We start from the raw sequence: 15,295 nt of genomic DNA on the forward strand, positions 1-15,295 counted from the left end.
GCTGGAAATGCAGTGAGAAGGTATAATGTACATCAACCCGAAATAGTTTTCTTCAAATGAGTTAGGCGCATACCATCACCACCATGAGGAAATAAGCGATCTCCCGTCTCTTCCCAACTGAAGATCCTCCACCGTCCACATGACAACCTTCAGCTGACGTTCGGTAAAGAGAATGTATTGAAAATGGGCGACTCGATGTTTCTCGCAAACCCATTGCCCTTCCTCGGAGCATGGGCTCAAATCCGCAGCTTTATCTCCACCCAAAGACATTGCTGGAGAGGCAAAGTTTTGGATTGAACAAAGGTGGTCTAGGGTGAGATATTCAGATGTTGCATTGGTTGAAGGTGACGAGGCGGATGAGGATGGCGATGATGAGGAAGGTTGAGATGATAATGATGACGAATTGGATATTGATTGGCGATATTCTATGCTTCGAGGACAGTTACTTTCCTCAATACTAATAACTGTCCGTACGATCTTGTCTGCGAGCATGCCCTCGCAAATTCCCTCGCGACGGGGATACAGCTGTAGCAACCGTAAGGCTTTGCGGCGAATTATGGGTTCGCGACAGCGAATTCCTGTCCAGAATAATGGTTCGGTGATTGCAGAAGCGAGATTGAAGGCTGGATGCTCCGGTCTTTTCTCGAATAGTACGGAAGTTAGAGGAGATGGACTTTCTGTAGAGTCTGTATGACGTAGAACATTGGCTGACAGTCTAAGTAGCTCTTCGTAAATTGGACTTAAGCTATCGTGGATATGTTGCCCGCGGAACGTCTCTGAATAGAGGAGAACTGTGGCAAAGCCACGCCGAAGTTGGACTAGGTCCAATGAGTTCTGATCTATTTCTCTCTCATGAAGTGTGGTATTCTTTAGAAAATCAGCAAGTCGGGTGTCCCAGTCTGATAATTGACAAGAAATTAATTCCTTTTGATCCACGATATAAGCAGGTCGCATAGGTTTGTGGAAGTCTTTATTCATTATCAGTCGCATTGCGTGGTTAAAAATCACTTCCAGATCAACGTAGGCTTCAAGAAGAGAAAGAAATGGAATGTTTGTTGGTGGTGGAATGACTGGAGCCTCCGTCCATTTAAGAACAGCCTCCTGACCAATTAGGTAGGGTCGGATCTGGGTGTCAAGACGAGTGAACACCAGCATCAGCATATCAATTACGACACCCCTAGACCCGGATCGAGGCAGACTTCGATCATTTAGTCTCCATTCATAGAGCATCTTGAGGCCGTTGTTTACATGCATGAATGCCTGTGACTGTCGACCCTGTAGAATACAGAGACAGGAGAATAAAATGCATGTCGTCAAAACTACCTGCTGATCCAAGAATGTATACGTTCGTTGTGACAATAATTTGGATAAAGACCGGATGGATTTGTTGAACTGTCTCAGAGCAAACTCGACATTCTTTTCAGTGTGTTTGCGGGGGACAGTAGCTGGGGTAGTGTCACTTAAAAAAGCGCGATGTATGCTACCGAAAGCCGTTGTAGCGTGGAACAAAGCTGGGTATTGATGCGACGCCTGCAAAATATTATAGGACCAAAACCCAAAATCGAATGAATTGGCTAGATTAGATGTAGTGACTAATCGAAAGAAGTCGAAATACTGATTCTCTGTCTCATTGCCCGGAAGCAGATGCTGAGTCGACGGTGTCGACAATAGATGATGTGCCGAGTCTCTATATGGAACTACCAACTGAGTGGTCTGAGAGCCTGGTATGTCGGACTCTCGATGACTTGGAGGAGAAAGTTCAGCGTCTTCGTAACCATCGCATTTGCGACCAGTTGACAGACATCTTCGGCAGCTGGTATGGATAAAGGCATTAAACTGGGGTGAATATGATATGAGACCAAGGGGGGGTTAGACTTACTCTGGCTTGGTCTCATCGCACTTGACACGGCGTATTCTATAGCTCATATCAGCAGTAATCACCCCAAGGCTTAGCACGATCACATTTGATTGGATCGCAGGCATCCTTACTTGCAGGTCATGCAGCCGGTGCGTACTTTTGGGGCCCATTGTCTTCGTCGGGCTGCTCCAGATCTGATCTTTGGAGTCTTATTCAAGCCCGTGGTTCCGCCTTTTGACGAGCCCATGTTGATTTCAGACGAATTGAGTCTCTTATAAAACTAAACTAGTAGGCTTTTTCGGTGGAGCTGTTCACGCGTTGTCGAATCGCGACTTGACAAGCAGGCAGCTAAAGCGGGGAATAACGTAGAACACTTTGTGGTAACTGAGCCAACTAGAACGAACCTGTGTAAGCCGATTCCCTAAGTAGACCCCCAAGCGTTAGCGGAATACCCAATACTGCAATCACAGCAACAGGCAATGAATTGAACCGCGTGTTTACCTGACGAAGTCGATGCTGGTCGAAGCTCAGCCAATGACGAAGCTTCATGCCTGAGGCCGAAGTTCTGCCCGAACAGGGGAAAGCGTCTCCACTCGCACATTATAATTGGCTTGCTCGTATACGGTGGCAGTTTCCCGATTCTCATAGCCCACATATATACTTGTGCAATTTACGGGAATCTTGCCATTAGTGAAGAAAGCGATGATATTGTCTTGAGCGGGGATTACTGACAGTAACTCTTTAGTTCCTACAGTTCCGCTTTATTGATAATATGGCCTCTGCAGACTTATCATATCAATAAATCTGCGGCCTGTTAAGACCTGTTTAGACTAGACGGATTACAAATAAATGAAAATTGAGGAATACTATGGCTGTCCATTGGCTGCCAATTTCTTCAATCTATCTAACTGTGCGCGCCAGGTATGGCAAGAATCAAGCAACCACCAGAGCACGAATATACTCACAAGCCATCACCAAATATCCGCCTCGTACGTAAGGCGCAGGATTTCGTCGCAATAAATCATCTGCCACTTTCCTTGCCCATCTCTCATGTGAATGTTGACCTGGTGGGTTTGAATCTCCCCGCATCATAGCTTCAACGCTGTCTCTGATAGGATCATATAGTGATGATTGTGGTAATCCGACTGAAGCTGTTGAAGCTTTTTGCCAAAACTTCATTTGAACATCGCTTGTCATGAGAGTGATTACCTGGCCTGTCAATCAACGTCGATTGACTCTTAAAATGCGTTGTCTTACCTTGACATTGAACGGCTCGAAATCTACTCTAATTGAATTACTTATAGCCGTAGCTGCAGCCTTTGAACTGCTATACATCCCAATGAACGGTTGATTTCTAGCTCCAACGGCGCTAATGCTACTCTGGTTGACCACCATGCCTTGCGCAGCTCTTAGAAGTGGGAGAAATGTTTGTGTTACAGCGAGTAGACCAAACACATTAACGTCGTAGTTTTTCCGAGATGGGGGCCTCGATGAGTGGCATCATGAAGCCATAACCGGCGTTATTGATTAGGAAATATAGTCTACCATTCATAATCGAGATGACTTGGGCAACAGCAGTGGCAATAAATCTGGATCGGTTACGTTTAATTACACTGTTTGGAGTCGTCCTTATTGGCTGAGGAGATAGTCAAGGAAATTGATATCCAGGCAGGTTGCGATAACACATAGACCGAGAGGGAAATTCTACTATGAGAGCATCTCCGATCTCCGATCCCACCCTCTAAGACACCTGCGATCAATGCCCAGCGCTTTGGAGAAGACATCGATAGTATTGGATTTGTCAGATGAAAGGAAGCAAGAGTGCTGAGAGAAGCTGAAATAAGTTGTCTCCGCTAGGAGATATCCGAAGAGATCTGTATCATTATTTGTGGATGTTATTGACGATGGAGGAGAGGAGCGATGGTTCATTGATAACTTAAGGGACCTCGTTGCGGTTGGTGACCACGTTGGGTTACACCAATAGTTGGAAACATGCTGGCCAACTATATCGCGTGTTGTACCCAATACCTAGTCATGTTCTATACATGGCATGGTTATGTTGAAACAAAGCCCAGCAAGCTACTATATAAGATAGAGCAAAGCCTAAACAAAGGCGAACGCGGCGCAGAGTAACCTTAACCGTAAACAAATACACATATTTTTACTAATTCCTGGGTTAGGCTATTCCTAAAAGGGGATAATAAATGATGCTATCGGCAAGGAATAAATATCGTCGTTCTTCTTTTAGTGTAGCCTTATCTTTAGCGTGTTCGAACTTTTAGTGCTCAAACAAATTATCCCTGTACATGTAAATGTCCTCTACTATGTACTATGTCTGACAAATCGTCCAGGAAAGCAGAGCAGAATATAAGCGAATAAGGTACCTAGGAACTCTGTTGGATGTTGGTAAGCGGTCCCGGGTAGATGCAAAACCAACCCCGCCACGGGCCACGTATTTTCTTTGCCCTGTCGCCTCTCACAATTGAGATTTCGTGGAAAGGGCAAATATTACCACCAGCTGCAATTTCATATCATAATTTGCGATCATTCGTAAAGTCTTCACCATGACCACCAGCCTTTACAAGCAGACGGTCCCCGTCTTCATCCACTATTTAAAGAACCTGTCACATTTGCTTAAAAAGGGTGCTCAATTTTGTGAAGAGAAGGAAGGTATGACAGCTGCGTCTATGCTGTCATTCCGCCTGGTTGAGGACATGAGAGGGTAAGCTAGTGCAACCCGCTTTACCCTAATACTTCAAATTCAGGAACCTTGTCCACTGACCGCATGTCCTACGGGCAGACTTCCTTTCCAAGTTCAGAGCTGTTCCAACACAGTCAAGTCCACCATCCAACGCCTTGGCAACCACGAGGTACCTGTAATAGAGGATACCGAAACCACCTTTGAGGAGCTGCAAGCACGAATCGAGCGGACGATTGAGATCCTAGAGACGGCCAAGCCCGAAGCGGTAGACGCGTTTGGAGACAAAGAGGTGATTATGGAGACCAAGATGGGCAACTTCCGCTTTGCAACTGGCCAGGAGTATGTGTCGAACTATGCGATTCCGAACTTCCACTTCCACTTGACGTCGGCGTATTGTATTATGAGGCACCTGGGCGTTCCTTTAGGGGCATTTGATTATCTGAAGGACGTATTCCACAAAGTTTGAGTTATGAAATCAGATGATCTTCATCCGCATGTGTCGAGACCTTTTGATGCGAATGAATGGATGCAGTCAGAGGGTTGGCATGGTTTGTCATAATCCAAGTGTCAAGTAGAGTAACCATAATATGATATATCAAAAAGACTTAATTGAGAACGGTATGAGTTCGGCCTCGTTATCAATGTCATAAAATGACAATATGTACTGGACTTTGCTGTGGGGAAAAGAATATACTCATTCTCTCCATCAACCATAGGTGTATCAATTTATCAATACATCATTGATGTATCATTGGAAAGCAGTTCAAGAGAGCATCCGTCGACACTTGTCGGTTTCAAGTAGATAAGTCATACGACTTTGTTTGCTGCGGCAGGAGCGGTTAATATTGACCGCTACTCAGTCATAACTTGCCCTCCTTTGTTACTTCCTTAATGACTTCAGTGCCTAGCATCAATATTCGTCTAAATATCTACAGATTGAAGTGCTGTGAGACCGTCGAATTGATTGGCTGGAAATAAATCCAATAAAGTAGCGTATCGTCATCAAAACCCCCGCATACCACCCCAGACCCCGCGTACTTGGCACCCCACCGAATCAAGCTTATCTAGTCGATGGAGCAATCATTGGGCCGTTAACCCCTAGTTACGCATGAGATTCGTGGAATAATCTGACCGTCTTGGCTTTGAGTATGCTTCGGTAGTGAGATTTCACGCGATACATCCTCGTATTTAATGCTGGGACCCGCGTTATAATGTGATTGTCAAACCCAGACACCTAAAATTTCGACGGGTTTTACTCACCAGCCCTCGATTCATGCAGTTCTAGCAGAAACTATGTCGTTCCTACTACGCAAAATTGTCCATAATGAGGCAATGAAATCCGATCCCAAGGAGATTTATGGATGGAGGGTATATCTTTTGGCCTGTTCAGTACGTTCCTTTTAATCGTATGGATTCGGAAGGTTTGGTGAACTGATATTCTTTAAATAGGCTTGCTGTGGTGGTATGCTTTTCGGTATGGATAGCGGCATTATTGGGGGTGTTCTAACCATGGACCCGTTTAAAGAGTAGATATCACTGAATCATAGATTAGAAACTCAATATGGTCTTCTAATAAGTCTACCATAGGAAATATGGTCTGGCGAACAAACCTGACACTGTCACTGCAAATCTTTCTGCCAATATTGTGTCCACGTTGCAGGCGGGCTGTTTTGCTGGGGCTCTTCTTGCATCTCCTTTAGCAGATAGGATGGGAAGAAAACCAGCCCTTCTCATTTCTGCCATATTTTCCATTGTTGGAACCATCATGCAAGCCGCTGCATCAGGCCAGCTAGCGGCTATGTATGTTGGAAGGTACGCAAAACCTTTCTTGGGATGGATGCCCTTTGTTCGCAGCTGTTATGACACTACCTCACCATTGTGGAGTAGCTTAAACATTTGGGGGCTAATATCATAATTTTCTCTAGGTTCATTACGGGGTTGGGGGTCGGGGGAGCGTCAATGGTCAATCCTCTTTATGTCTCGGAAAACGCTCCTCGCGCTATTCGAGGTGGCCTCACGGGCTTATATCAGCTTTTCATCGTCTTCGGTATTATGCTCGCATTCTGGATAAATTACGGATGTTTGCTGCACATTCACGGTAATGCCATGTATGCCATACCCCTATCTACACAGGCAATACCAGCAGTCCTCCTCTTTGTCGGCATGAGTCTTTGTAATGAATCACCACGCTGGCTAGCAAGGCAGGATAGGTGGGAACGGGCCAAAATGACCCTGTCCAAAGTCCGCGCCCTTCCAGAATCTCACCCATACGTTGTGAATGAATTCAACGAAATTATCATGCAGCTTGAGAATGAACGCCAGCTCATTGGTGGGTCTGGATTCTGGGACTTGATGCGGGAGATGTGGTTCATTGCTGGTAATCGTAAGCGCGCCGTATACACGATTATCTTGATGATTTGCCAGCAAATGACGGGAACGAATGCCATCAACTACTATGCACCACAAATTTTTAAAAACCTTGGAGTTGTCGGAAATGCCACCAATCTTTTTGCTACCGGTGTTTATGGAATTGTAAAGACAGCAGCCTGCGCCGTTTTTCTTATTTTTGTTGCCGACTCCCTGGGCAGACGTCGTTCGCTTTTATGGACTTCCGTTGGCCAGGCTCTCGCTATGTTGTATATTGGACTCTATATCCGGATATCCCCACCCAAATCGGGAGAAACTGTCCCTCCAGCAGGATATGTTGCATTGGTTTGCATTTTCCTCTTTGCAGCATTCTTCCAATTTGGATGGGGTCCAGTGTGTTGGATATATGTATCAGAAATTCCAACTGCGAGACTACGTTCATTAAACGTTGCATTTGGCGCTGCAACACAATGGCTGTTCAACTTTGTAGTGGCGAGAGCTGTTCCATCCATGCTTGTTACAATGGGCTCTAATGGTTATGGGTAAGTCTGCTATCTCCCCATACATCTTCACATGCCCTAAATGATAGATGATTTCATGATATCGACTCACAAATACCTGCAGAACTTACATCTTCTTTGCCTGTTTCTGCTTTGCCATGGGAATTTTCGTGTGGTTTTTCATACCCGAGACCAAGGGTATTTCTCTTGAGAAAATGGATGAGCTGTTTGGTGTTGTACAAGTCACAGATTTAAAGGCTGTCGCCCCTGCAACAGATCTTGAACGGGGATCAATGCAAGCTGGAGATACTGGGAAGAAAGATACACCAAGCGAATCTCGAATAGAGAATGCTTAGTTTTGTGTTATTGAATTACGATCATTCTTCAGGCAACATGTATTCAAAAATGGCCAGCCTTTCTTTTAGTATGATTCACGATTCGTTTTTGCAGCATTTAAGTCACCACTCGAGCAGCTGCCATCTACAATTTTCTCAATCCTACACCCTCTACTAGCTATATTCTCGAGATCATTCATTCTACAACCCACCCTCTGATATCTTATATCGAATGCCCTATATCCAATATCCTATCGTCGAAATGGTTCGCTCTCTCGAAAATCTGCCCCCTAAAATCATACTAGAAATGTCCTCTTATCTCAGACAAAGGTCCTTAGATTGCCTGGGGCCGGGCCAACCACTTAATGCATTACCTGAATCGACTACGAACCAAATTTACTTCGAGGGTCGCTGGCGCTAGGGGTATACTGTATGGGATGAACGGCGCATACAAAATGAGGGGGATCTAGCTCCACGGAAGAACCCCTCAACTGTGTTCGCTGTGAAATCATTGGTTATTGTCGGACTGTCAATTTTAATGTTTAATTTTCATTTCAGGAAGGTTTATACTGTATATACTTTTTCTATTTGGTTGTGAGTAATTTTATCCTGTGTGATTTGTTTATTACTTTACATATTGATATATCAGTCGTCAATTGAACAATGATTTGAAGTGTTGATCATCAATGATTCGAGATTATATATCATTAATTTAAATAATATAAACCACGACCATTTTGAAAATAAGTCCAGAATATTAAAATTCATGACACCACAAAACTACAACCAAACAATATTTTTAATCACATTGAATAAAAATGTAGACAAATGGTATGTGGATTGCACTAAAATACGAGGTGTCGCAGGGCATGATTGGAAGAAAGACACGGCGCTAAAGGCTGACCACCTTTAATCGCTAATTTGTCGCTTTGTTTCTATCTATTCTTCGTTTTATACAATCACATCGATTTTTAAATTTTACTGTATATATTCGCTTTAGGATATATACACCAATGCACGAGGCTACTTCGAAGTCCAGTATATCGTCTGTAAGAGACTCAGATGATAATTCTGATGACGATGTTTCGCCGCCAGGTTATGAGCCTGTCGAGAGTTCAAAAGGCGACAATACCAAACAATGGACATCAAAGCAATGGACTAATGCCATTCTCGAGCGGTAAATGGCTCCTTATTATAACTAAATCGTATTATCTAACCGTGTGAAAAGTGACACTATTCAAATTTCTGAAAACAAGCTCCAAAGTCGCCTTGATGAGTTCTTACTCCAAGCCTCTCCATCGGAAGTAGAAGCCTACGAGAAAAGTCGCAAAAACTTGCTCTCTATTGTCAAAACTGCGCAGGACGCATACGAAAAACGCTATCCGAATTCTCAGAATCCAACAGTAGCAAAGAAGTTTATTGAGATGTTCAAGGCCCAATGCCGTGAAGCTGCCGAGATAGCCTTTGAGTTTTCGAAGATTCTCGACACTATAGTCCAGCAAGCGCCTACGTTTGTTTCGGTAGCATATGGGGCGATAAAAATCTTACTCTATGCAGAAATAAATTCACAGGAGCTCAAATCCAATGTGCATAAGTATATGAAAAGGATCAAAGTCACTTTTGACATGGTTGATCATTTGACGGTTTACATGCCAACGGCCAATCTAGTTAACGCTGTGGCACAAATGTACGGGCTGTTCAATCGCTTTTTGGCAAAAGCGATAAAGCTGTATACAAGGAACAGACTAAGTGAGTGTTTCCATAAATATTCCCTTTTTTTCTTTCGCTAATTAAATAGAGCTGTACATTGCTGCGTTCGCAAAACCATGGCGCAAGCTGGAAGGTATCGTAACCTCAATTGAATTCACGTATTCAAAGATAAAAGACATTACGCAGTTCCATACTGCGATAAATACTTCAGCAAACCTGTCGATCAATCGGCAAAATCTTGCTACCAGCAGATCTCTTCTTGCTCTCGGAGAAGGTACATTGGCAGTAATAAAGCAGCTCAGTGAGCAAGTTGAGGCGCTTTCAGTCAAAATATCAAAGGAGACTGATATTCATGAGGTTGCATCCTTGTTGCAACAAAAGGTAGAAGAAAAACTGGACGACCCTCGTTTGGATGACTTTCAAGACACCGTCGTAGGTTCTGAAGGTGCGTATGTTTACTAGAGTGACTCCGAATTTCATTAATATCGTTTCTCGATATAGGAACCTCAGATGAGCCTGACTATGAACGGTTTCTTCAAGACGTATTCACCGAACTACGGGACTTTGAGGCAACAAACAAACAGCGTCGAGACGCCATGGAAGAGCTCCCTGAGATGCATAGCCATCGTGCAATGAAACGAAACTTGCTCAAAGCTGAAAATATCATGCAATGGATTGAATCCAAGAAATCTCAACTGCTCTGGATTGACGGTAATGAAATTCTCAATCGAGGGGATTTCAACTCTTTATTCGCTGCACCTCTGCTCATCCTCGGCGAGAACTCTTTTGAATCAGTTCTCGTTCTCAGACATTTCTGCGGCGACGGCCTTACTGTGAAAACAAATAACTACCGTACACTCGTTCAATCACTAATATTCCAAATGTGGAAACAACGACCTCGTCTTCTACAGCCAAAATTTGCAAATCTTGGCAAAGAGCAAACTAGCAATCTGATGCAATTGTGGAATTTCTTTCTTGAATGCCTAGCTGAAGTCAATGCAGACTGCACATTCATTATCATCAATAGTATTGACTACCTACACCATGGAGAGGTTCGAAACGGAGTAAGCGAACGACAAATTGTGCTGCGACAACTTGAGGACCTCGTAAATAACAGAAATGGTAATATAGTCAAGATTCTACTTACGGCTAGCATTGCACAAGGCAAGTTTGATGCTTCAAGCCCAGAGCAATCTACTTTGGCGCTCCCGTTCAATTCGAGATCTACATCACAGCGCCAACCCTCTCTGTCCATAATGCAGAATGATATGTCCCTTCCACAAAAGATGATTGATATTCAAGAGCGTACAGAGCGTACAGTCAGCTTTTCTAGTTTGCCTATGCTATATCCTTTGAAGTCTTTGATATACCACAAAGCATCTGGCGACAATCAACTTAGAGCATATATTGTTTCTGAGCTTAGTGGCATGGAACACCGAAGCCTGAATATGTATAGTCCTCTTCTTATCCGAGTATGGAGTGTCGAGCACAATGGTACCTATTTTACGAAGAGATATACTACCTTCCCGGTCTCTCAGTTTCCAGGTGAGAAGCCAATTGCCAGTCTTCAATTAGTTCCAGCCGGATACGTTCCAGAAGAAGCCGAGCTTCGAAAGGAACTTATCTTTCGTGGCAGAAAGTACTGGAACTTGGGAAATGGGATCCATTACAAACAGTTTATAAAGAATGGCGTAAGCAACGATATCGAAGTTAATCTTTAACTGATGACTAAATGATGCCAGGACCCTATTCGAATCATTGTGGATCTCCAATCTTCAGCCGCCTTCGAAGAAATCCCTTTCCAGGAAGTTGAGGATGAGTTTCCTCGGTTGTTAGACAGCCATGCCCTCAAAGCATGTGTTCTGCTTGTCTGTCCACCGAAAATATCCGTTTATAATCTTCGAGACCGTACATGGGGTATGTATCCCTTTCCTTCATTTTCTATCTATCCTCGTTGACGCATGCTGATAAGCGAAATACCACTAGACAAAGTTTTTGTCGATGATATAAGCAATATTCTATTCCAGCATGATATCCTCGACCAGCTCTATATCAACAACGAATCCAACAAGACTAGAATACTCGACCTAGTAAAATCATGTACAACAAACAAGATGCAACGTTCACTTCTTCTCGAACGAGACTACAATGTCACTGGACACGATGGTAACGGAGTTGTATTGTTAATTCATGGAGACCCTGGCACCGGCAAGACGTTCACGGCAACCTCGGTCGCAGAAACTATCCAATGTCCCATTCTTACCATTGCATCCACAAGAGATACATCCTCTGTCCTCACCGCATCCTCAAAACCAGAAGATTTGGAGCAATTCCTCTCCCGCCAGTTCCATTTCGCCCAGCGATGGGGCGCAATCGTTGTTCTTGAGCATGCCGAACAATTTCTTGGCAAGAAAAATCCCGAAAACACTTTCGTGACTCTACGCATAATGGACCGCTTCTCGGGTGCCTTAATACTGACTACACATGCACGATTAAGCGAGTTCGACAGCGCTGTTCAGTCGCGCCTCACTCAGCATTTTCACTTCTATGCGATGACAGACGAGTTCAAAGAGCAACTATGGGGTCGGCTTTTTCAGGGACTCAAGGCCGAGCAGCCTGACCTAGATATTCCCGAGCTTGTCAAGTTTGCTGGGGATAATAATTTCAAAATGGCGACACGTACTGGGAGAGATATACAGAATTCCTTCATGGCTGCGAAGAGGCTCTCTGAGCAAGAGAAGACGACGCTGAGTAAGGAGCATTTGGAGTACATCCTTACTCCAAGACAGAATTACGTTGCCACTCTCCAACACATGTAGGCCATACTTCGTAGTTTCGAGCAGTTTCGATCGTCTTTTGATTACCTGCCAATATCCTGGTGCTAAGGACGCCATTTCGCCTACTGGATTTGTTGAATACTGTAGAAGCAATCAGAACCATGATATGTATGTTATAGAATCACATAAAGCTACTGTTGGATAAGTGCAGAGAAGGCCTCAGCAATATTAACTCTAGGAAATGAATACTCCGGACATCTCGACACCTCGTCGATCAATCATATGAGGCATCCACAAGGCATACGTAGTAATAATCTATAAAAAAATCCCCCTAGGTAGCACCATGATAGACAATTAAGCAGGAATCGTAATTCATGCAATATATCCCACATAATTCTGATGTAATCATTCAACCACCGGGCACAATCATCACAACCGCCAATCTAACAGGTACCTTGAAGTATCAACCCAAAGACACGCTGCAATCTATAATGCTAACAAAATCATTGTCTTCTTCCCACAGACCACGACTGCTTTAGATTATCCAAATGAATATTCCAAATTCCCTAGAGGCCAAATAGTAGTGATGTCTATTTACGGTTGAGTCTATTTGTGCAATACTGTCAATTGGTTCATATTTTCCTTCCTCCAGGCCTAGTTAAAGTTGGCTACATGCTCATTTCTCAAGTATACTCGTCAGTTAAAATGCACTTACTATAATGGTGCCTTGCATTTACTCTACTGCTAGCTCAATCAGTGATTTGATTTATTACTTCTATCCATTAAGATGATAAAGTATTATTAATTGTCCAAAGGCAAAAACAATTGGCGAGAGAAAGTAGTTAATATTGATACATGACCGCGAAACAGAAGATAGAAGTGACCAAGCTCCTCTAAGCTTTATGTTGATAATTCAAAGACGCTGCCTAAAGAAAAGTTGTCGATACCGGCGTGATCTTGATATTGAAAAATGCTTGAATTGCAGTATTCCTTCCCACGCCAACGTTTTCTGTCCGAGAGACCACATAGCCCGGAAGCTCCCTGCAACTCCACGAGTCAGTCTGACAATACAAAACTAGGAATTCAGGTACGATATATAAGGTGTAGACATACAAGAGAGCTTTTCTGGTTTTACTTATGGTCCTTACCACGGTCCTTGTCATGGTCCTTGTCATGGTCCTTGTCATGGTCCTTGTCATGGTCCTTGTCATGGTCCTTGTCATGGTCCTTGTCATGGTCTTTCTCATGGTCTCGATCATGGTCGTGGTCATGGTCCTCATGATCCCGGTCATGATCCCGGTCATGATCCCGGTCATGATCCCGGTCATGATCATGGTCACGGTCGTGGTCGTGGTCATGGTCCTCATGGTCCTCATGGTCACGGTCATGGTCGTGGTCCTCATGGTCACGGTCGTGGTCATGGTCGTGGTCATGATCCCGGCCCTTATCATGGTCGTGGCCCTCATGGTCGTGGTCCTCATGGTCCCGGTCCCGGTCCCGGTCATGGTCGTGGTCGTGATCATGGTCGTGATCATGGTCGTGGTCATGATCCGGGTCCTTGTCGTGGTCGTGGTCGTGGTCATGGTCCCGGTCCTTATCATGGTCATGGTCCTCGTGGTCATGGTCCTCATGGTCATGGTCCTCATGGTCACGGTCATGGTCACGGTCACGGTCATGGTCCTCATGGTCGTGGTCGTGGTCTCGATCATGGTCACGGTCACGGTCCCGGCATATGCCGTTCCGCCCGTCTCGCAAATCGCAGAAAAGATGATCGCAACAGCGTTGATTGTCGACGCCACAGGGGTCGCCTTCCTCTATGCATCTAGGGTTGAATATCTGTGGAGCAGGAATGGCTACGCCAAGCCCTGCCACATAGAGGAGAGACAAGATGATAGTTGAACGCATGATGAGCAGGAAAACTAGACTCGAGCAGATTATCTTTCAGACTTGATAGTAGGAACGGAATCATGAAAGTGAAGAGATGGGAAGGGATAATGAGGAGTTTCTTATACTCCCACATATTTTAGGTTCTGTTCTCATCTCATTATTTCATAACAATTTGTAATTGATGATTCAAGTGTGATCCTGGAAGACATATTAGACTTCACATCGGATGGTGACGGATGCCATTTATTCTACACCAACATCGAACATTTCAAGTCGATATGGTGTTTCGGACAGTCTGTATCGACAGTTCGATTCAATGCAATACCAAAGCCAACAGATATGTTCACTGTTCAAATGTTGTCCAAACCTCAATTGCGTGACTTATAGGGGTATTTGCTGCATTCTGGACGACGAATAATGACGATAATTCAAAATAAGTTTGAATACTAGAGTTTGTGATCATTACTTCCTTGGAAAGTTTCGGTGAGAAGTGTGACGATTGCCCAATCTAAATGCAAGTTCGGTAAATCAATATTCCCCTATCTAGGGAGCTTGACAACAAAATAATAAGAGGGAAAGGGAGAAAACTAGAGAGCAGTATTGTGAATGGTGTTGATATAATCGAGGCCACGTGATAAGGCTCCAGGGCATCTATCAGGCACCCATTGACCAGTACCGTCACAACAGCTGGAAGGGCTTTGGCGTCTAATATAGACACTTGGTTATGAGCACCATCGGTAATGATGAGATCACATTAGTGTAGAACTCTAGTCAAGCGTTGAATGTAGTCATTAAGTGGACAATCATATGGGTAAAGAAAAGAATGGGGTTTTTGAGACAATTATTATTTCTATAACCCGTTATGTCCTAGCTTGATAGATCTATATGATATTCATGTCCTCAAATGTAGTAAAAATGTCAATTAACACTTTGTTAAAATTATGAGATTTCTTTATTGATGTCGAATTACTTTTGAATAGAGAGATGTCAAGCGTCGGTCTGTGCTGGTTTCCTACATTACACGAAGGATTCGATGGGGAGGAAGATGAGATTGGAGGCCCCAACTTGGAGGAGGGCAGGCAGAATGTATAACATTGATTTTGGGAGGCTCTAAAAAGCATCGTCATAACCGTCCGAGCAACAATGACTGTTACTCGGTC

The 15,295-nt window shown here is 44.0% G+C and overlaps 6 protein-coding genes across 6 annotated transcripts; 3 read left to right on the top strand and 3 right to left on the bottom strand.

The window, feature by feature from the left end:
- Window positions 1–75: 75 nt before the first annotated feature.
- BGW36DRAFT_288499 (uncharacterized protein) lies at window positions 76–2,105 on the bottom strand (the record flags this gene model as incomplete). Its single annotated transcript, XM_046210578.1, has 3 exons — window positions 76–1,813; window positions 1,880–1,915; window positions 1,990–2,105. 3 exons carry the CDS (start codon window positions 2,103–2,105, stop codon window positions 76–78), a joined length of 1,890 nt encoding a protein of 629 aa, XP_046076661.1.
- A 686-nt stretch (window positions 2,106–2,791) lies between these two features.
- On the bottom strand, window positions 2,792–3,337 carry BGW36DRAFT_286756 (uncharacterized protein; the record flags this gene model as incomplete). The annotated part of the gene is made up of 2 exons (XM_046210445.1): window positions 2,792–3,067; window positions 3,116–3,337. Coding segments are annotated over 2 exons (498 nt in total), but the record flags the coding sequence as incomplete, so codon positions are not given.
- Window positions 3,338–4,023: 686 nt separating this feature from the next.
- Window positions 4,024–5,332, top strand: BGW36DRAFT_334516 (uncharacterized protein). The gene is made up of 2 exons (XM_046212912.1): window positions 4,024–4,580; window positions 4,659–5,332. The coding sequence occupies exons 1-2, from the start codon at window positions 4,423–4,425 to the stop codon at window positions 5,023–5,025; spliced, it is 525 nt and encodes a 174-aa protein (XP_046076663.1). The 5' UTR covers window positions 4,024–4,422; the 3' UTR covers window positions 5,026–5,332.
- Window positions 5,333–5,761: 429 nt separating this feature from the next.
- BGW36DRAFT_312866 (general substrate transporter) lies at window positions 5,762–7,837 on the top strand. Its single transcript, XM_046212513.1, has 5 exons — window positions 5,762–5,948; window positions 6,009–6,085; window positions 6,147–6,371; window positions 6,485–7,468; window positions 7,551–7,837. Exons 1-5 carry the CDS (start codon window positions 5,853–5,855, stop codon window positions 7,780–7,782), a joined length of 1,614 nt encoding a protein of 537 aa, XP_046076664.1. The 5' UTR covers window positions 5,762–5,852; the 3' UTR covers window positions 7,783–7,837.
- Window positions 7,838–8,774: 937 nt separating this feature from the next.
- Window positions 8,775–12,290, top strand: BGW36DRAFT_423200 (uncharacterized protein; the record flags this gene model as incomplete). Its single annotated transcript, XM_046219801.1, has 6 exons — window positions 8,775–8,938; window positions 8,990–9,510; window positions 9,560–9,916; window positions 9,973–11,162; window positions 11,214–11,388; window positions 11,458–12,290. 6 exons carry the CDS (start codon window positions 8,775–8,777, stop codon window positions 12,288–12,290), a joined length of 3,240 nt encoding a protein of 1,079 aa, XP_046076665.1.
- Window positions 12,291–13,021: 731 nt separating this feature from the next.
- BGW36DRAFT_89486 (uncharacterized protein) lies at window positions 13,022–14,217 on the bottom strand. The gene is made up of 2 exons (XM_046222682.1): window positions 13,362–14,217; window positions 13,022–13,289 (listed from the first exon to the last, which is right to left on the bottom strand). Exon 1 carries the CDS (start codon window positions 14,151–14,153, stop codon window positions 13,380–13,382), a length of 774 nt encoding a protein of 257 aa, XP_046076666.1. The 5' UTR covers window positions 14,154–14,217; the 3' UTR covers window positions 13,022–13,289; window positions 13,362–13,379.
- Window positions 14,218–15,295: the final 1,078 nt, after the last annotated feature.

This window comes from Talaromyces proteolyticus (assembly GCF_021365285.1).
Source record: "Talaromyces proteolyticus strain PMI_201 chromosome Unknown BGW36scaffold_2, whole genome shotgun sequence".
Taxonomy (NCBI): domain Eukaryota; kingdom Fungi; phylum Ascomycota; class Eurotiomycetes; order Eurotiales; family Trichocomaceae; genus Talaromyces; species Talaromyces proteolyticus.

Excerpts from the sequence above, each read along its gene's own strand:
- BGW36DRAFT_334516 (XM_046212912.1), top strand. The coding sequence starts at position 4,423 with ATGACCACCAGCCTTTACAAGCAGACGGTCCCCGTCTTCATCCACTAT. Across the intron at positions 4,581-4,658 it reads CTGGTTGAGGACATGAGAGG|ACTTCCTTTCCAAGTTCAGA; the intron begins GTAAGCTAGTGC and ends TCCTACGGGCAG.
- BGW36DRAFT_312866 (XM_046212513.1), top strand. The coding sequence starts at position 5,853 with ATGTCGTTCCTACTACGCAAAATTGTCCATAATGAGGCAATGAAATCC. Across the intron at positions 6,086-6,146 it reads ACCATGGACCCGTTTAAAGA|GAAATATGGTCTGGCGAACA; the intron begins GTAGATATCACT and ends AGTCTACCATAG. Across the intron at positions 6,372-6,484 it reads GCGGCTATGTATGTTGGAAG|GTTCATTACGGGGTTGGGGG; the intron begins GTACGCAAAACC and ends AATTTTCTCTAG.
- BGW36DRAFT_89486 (XM_046222682.1), bottom strand. The coding sequence starts at position 14,153 with ATGCGTTCAACTATCATCTTGTCTCTCCTCTATGTGGCAGGGCTTGGC.